At 62.7% G+C, this 4,363-nt stretch overlaps 2 protein-coding genes across 2 annotated transcripts in view; both read right to left on the bottom strand.

Moving 5' to 3' along the window:
• VPS4A (vacuolar protein sorting 4 homolog A) overlaps positions 1 to 876 on the bottom strand; it is a 4,970-nt gene extending 4,094 nt beyond the window's left edge. Inside the window, exon 1 of the mRNA XM_029965544.1 lies at positions 813 to 876. Within this exon, the coding sequence (XP_029821404.1) occupies positions 813 to 876 (64 nt within the window). The remainder of the gene's footprint in view (positions 1 to 812) is intronic.
• Positions 877 to 1,070: 194 nt separating this feature from the next.
• SNTB2 (syntrophin beta 2) lies at positions 1,071 to 4,191 on the bottom strand. The gene is given in 7 exon segments (XM_029965420.1): positions 1,071 to 2,137; positions 2,341 to 2,522; positions 2,623 to 2,819; positions 2,986 to 3,128; positions 3,613 to 3,823; positions 3,922 to 4,151; positions 4,153 to 4,191. Coding segments are annotated over 7 exon segments (1,095 nt in total). The 3' UTR covers positions 1,071 to 2,044.
• Positions 4,192 to 4,363: the final 172 nt, after the last annotated feature.

Genomic DNA, 4,363 nt, shown 5'->3' with positions numbered 1-4,363 from the left:
GTGGGGGGCGTGGTCTCGTGCAGGCCCGCCCACCGAGCACCCGCGTGCGCGCGCATCCCCCCTCATAACGGGTGTAGGGGTGTGTTGGGGGGTTGTGCGCGTTTGTTCTTGCGCCTTCATGTGTGCATGTGTATGTGTTCACGTGTGTCTGGGTTCACGTGTGCGCATGCATGTTCGTGTGTGTGTGCACCCACAGACACCCCCCAAAGCTTTGTGCGTGTGTGTGTACTCACAGACACGCACGCATACAAACACACACAGACACCTGGACATTCTCACACACCCTCCCCATGTATGGGCACCCACAGACGCACCCACAAACACCCCCATCCCAAACTCTCAGAGTGCGTGTGGACATGTTCACACTCATGTACACACCCCTACACATAGACTCTGTGTGTGTTCGTGTGTGTGTGTGTACATACCCACCATGCAGTTCCACCCATCTAACCCCCCTCTGTGTCCCCCATGTGCACACCCCCACACTGCGCCCAGGTGTATAGGATAGACCTGCACACACACACACAAACACAGACACATCTCCACACCCACACTGTGCACACACAGTGTGTATATACCTACACAGACACCCCTACACCCCACCCCAAACACCTGCTCGTACCTGTGCTACTGTTGATCCCACCTCTCCCAGAGCTGAACTGGCCCCACTGCCCCAGCTTCTCCTGCTGAAAGAGTCACCCCAGTCACCCCCACAAATCCCAAAGAGCCCCCACCCCAGCATGCCCAGAGATCCCCCCCATCCCTCCAGAATCCTCCCCAGAGGACCTCCTGGGATCCCCAAAGACACCCACCCCAGTCCTCCCAGAGAATCCTTAGTTTCCTCATCAGCCCCACACCAGATTGTGTCCAGTACATCCCAGTCTCCCTTGCACTGGCCAGCCCAGCACAGCCCACCCTGCCCTCCCTGCGCTGTACCGTGAATTAATTGTCCCTCCAGCAGACACACACACACACACTGTGACAACACCCCCAGGCCCCCCAGCCCCCAGGCACCCCCTAAATGAGACTCAGAGCCCATGGAAAAGGCAATCTGATATAAATAGCGATTTACAAAGAATACAAAAATAGAAGAGGGGGCAGCACCTCATGGGATCCCCCGGGACCCTCCAGCCAGCACAGCCCCCTCAGAAGCAGAGAACTGTGCAGGAGTTTGGCTGAGGGTACCGGGGCCTCGGTGGGAGTGGGGAGCCCTGGGGGTCCTGCTCTGGCACTGCCTGGGATCCCCCAGCACTCCAGGGCACAGAAACTGCCCCCAAGGGGGGAGGGAAAGTACAAAAAGCGAAAGTGCATCAATCTACGTGTCCTGCCCCCAACCTGCGAGGACCCCCCAGGGGCAAGAGGCACAGGCAGCAGTGGCTGGGGTGGGGACAGCTCTGGGGGGGGGCCAGCAGCCCTGGCCCCCCTGCCCAGGGCAGATACGTGGCATTGTTCTGGCTTTGGGAGGTTTGGGGGTCACTGCTGGGGAGCAGTGGAGGGTGGGGTAGCTGAGCCCCAGGGACCAACACCCCAGGCTCAGGCACACCCTCTGCACCCCTGAGTGCCCCCTGTAAGACAAATGTGTGTGTGTCCCCTGAGCAGGGCACAGGGACCCCTCATGCAGCAACAAGGGGGGTCCCACAGCCTGAGCTCTCCCCCAGGTAGGGACAATGTGACCCCCTTGGGGGAAGCCCCCCCAGACTGACTCCCCCAGACATGGGTTGAGGAGCATGGGGGGTCCCCCAGGCATGGAGGCCAGGCTGGCCCCGCTCCAAGGCACAGGCGGTGAAATCAGTGATGGCTTCAGACCCGGGGGGATTAAAGCTGGTGTCTGTACTCCAACACCCCTCTGGGGCACTGGAGAGTCTGGGGGTGCTGGTGTGGGCAGGAGGGGCTCATTCCCCACCTGAGCAGACATCCTGCTGCATTCCTGGAGGCTCTCAGGGCAGGGATCCCAGCCTTAGCAAGGCACTGGTAGGGCAGGAGAGGTTGGGGGTCCCTCTGTGACCCCTGGCTGGTTCCTGACAGCGTGGGGGACCTGGGGCACCTACGCCAGCAGCCCCATGCGGGTGACTTTGGCTGAGAGGAAGGTGTGCAGGACAAAGACGATGGGTTTGGGGCAGGAGTGCAGGTCCAGTGCCTGGGGAGAGATGGAGAGCGGCGTCAGCCCCCCACCATCTCAAACAGTTCCCCGCACGGGGGGCACCACATGGTAGGGGATCCCAACCAGCCAAACCCAGCGGGTCTAGACACCTGGGACACTGAAGGGTTGGGGGAAAGCAGGAACCACCCCGGAGGAAAACCCCATAAACAAAGGGGTGAGCCTGGCTGCCCCCTCCTCACCAGCTCCCCCTCAGGGCCCCCGAAATCCAGGTAGAGAGTCCTGATGCCATCGTCTGCCGACATCTTCAGCCGCTCATAGGGGTAGCGGAAGAGGACGCTGGCGCCCGGCTCCTCCCGGGAGATGGTGAATCCACCCTCGTAGTGGATGGAGAGCTGGACCTCCTGCCCGCCCAGCGTGCAGCCTGCAGGCACGGCCACCATCAGACCCTGCCCCCCTGCCAAGCCCCACAGCCCCAGGAGGGTGGGAATGGGGGATCCCTGGGTCTGCCCCGCAGCACTCACCCACAGTCACCTCCTTGATGAGCTCAGCAGCAGCGTGGCAGCCCTGCACCAGGACACGTGTCCAGGCCGAGAGGTCCCGGTGTGTCTCCACGCGGAACACGTGCATCTCCACGCCCTGGCGCGACCCCGTCCGCGTGGCAAAGGTCAGCTCCGAGCCCAGCGCAGGCGAGCGGCGCCCAGAGCCTGAGTGGACCAGCCTGGAGGGTGGGACACAGATGGATGGGGGGGTCAGGGTGCCATGGCAGTGCCAGCACCATGGCACCCCATGCCCATCCGAGCTTTGGCATTTCCCCCTGCTCCAAGAGGCAGAGCCACGGCTCGGCCGAGGGGCACTGGTCCCCAAGAGGGTCCAGCCCAGCCCACCTGGTGGCCACCAGTGGGTAGCTGTGGCAGGGGGAGGCCCAGGCATCCCTGGTCCAGGGCATCCCGTCGTATAGCAGCAGGTCCTTCTCTGTCACTGCCATGAGCACCGGCCGCCACTGCTGCCGCCCGCCGTCCAGCCGTGCCTGCCAGGCATGAGGGCACTGTGAGGGGCACCAGGGGCTGCAGGTGTCCACCACTGCCCAGCACCTCAATCTCTGCACTCATGGCTGGATGGATCCCAACCCAGAGGCTCCACATTGACAGGATCTCAGCAGCACCCAAGGTGCTGCCATCCTCTATCATCTGTGATTCTATCCTGGCAAACCATGCCAGGAGCAGCCCCCAGGGGTCCTGCTCACCACCATGCCTGGGCCAGCTGCAGCTATCAGGCAGCGAATTCATGGAAAAGGGAGGGTATGATGAGTGTCTCCAGATAGGAAACCCCAGTGGGAGAGGGGGCTTAGGGCATGGGAAGCACTGCTATTACTAGGGCGCAGAAGGGAGAGTGGTAGAGCCAGTGGCCAGGCTGGGCTCTCTGGTTGCATCCATAGCCCCAGTGAATCGTCGGCACACCCTGTTGGCACTGCCATCCCCAGGAGCATCCCAGCACACCCCATTGGCATGTACCTGCTCAGCCAGCCAGGCAATGTGCTTCACCTCCTGGCCGCCGGCCGTGGGGCTGCCGGAGCGCAGTGTGGCATTGAGCTCGGCCAGGACCTGTGGCAGCAGCGCAGTGATGTTGGCGTGCAGGGCGCTGAACCAGGCGTGGGCCGTGGCCGTGTCCCGGCACCGCAGCACCAGTGTGTTCCGGCTGTCCGGTGAGTGCAGCTCAATCAGTCTGTGAGGGGACGGGGACAGGAAACGGGTAGGATATCGGGACATGGTGCGGGGTGGGATATCAGCACACCAGCACCCACCAGCAGCCCCTGCCCTCACCTGTTCTCCAGGTCAGGCATGCTGAGGTTCCGGGCAGCAAAGCACATCTTGAGGGGAATCACCTTGCGGTCACGGGGCCCCTGGTGCTGGGGAGATCCTGAGTCCTCACTGCCACTCAGGCTGGGGGACTGTGGGGCCACCCCCTCCCATGGCAGGTCCGACACCAGCGATGGCTTCTTGATGTAGGGGGTCACCTCCCGCATGAACTTCACTGAGGGGGTAGTGGGGGGCACAGTCAAGGTTGGGCAGGGTCCTGCACCCCAATGCCATAACCCTTTGCCCCAGGGACACTCTGTCTGTGGGGTGACGTGCCCTCCCTGCAAACACTAAGGCTTGGAGAGTCTTGGGGGGTCCCACTCTCCCTGGGACGGGGATGTCCTGAGTGAAGGACGGTGCTGGCAGCTCATCCTGGTGACGGCGCGGGTGTAGGAAGGGGAAGGCA

The sequence above is a fragment of the Manacus vitellinus genome, unplaced genomic scaffold, assembly GCF_001715985.3.
Source record: "Manacus vitellinus isolate BGI_N305 unplaced genomic scaffold, ASM171598v3 scaffold_10_pilon, whole genome shotgun sequence".
NCBI classification, from domain to species: Eukaryota; Metazoa; Chordata; class Aves; order Passeriformes; family Pipridae; genus Manacus; species Manacus vitellinus.
The sequence above is the reverse complement of the archived record's forward strand: the minus strand, read 5'-3'. Positions and strand labels throughout refer to the sequence as shown.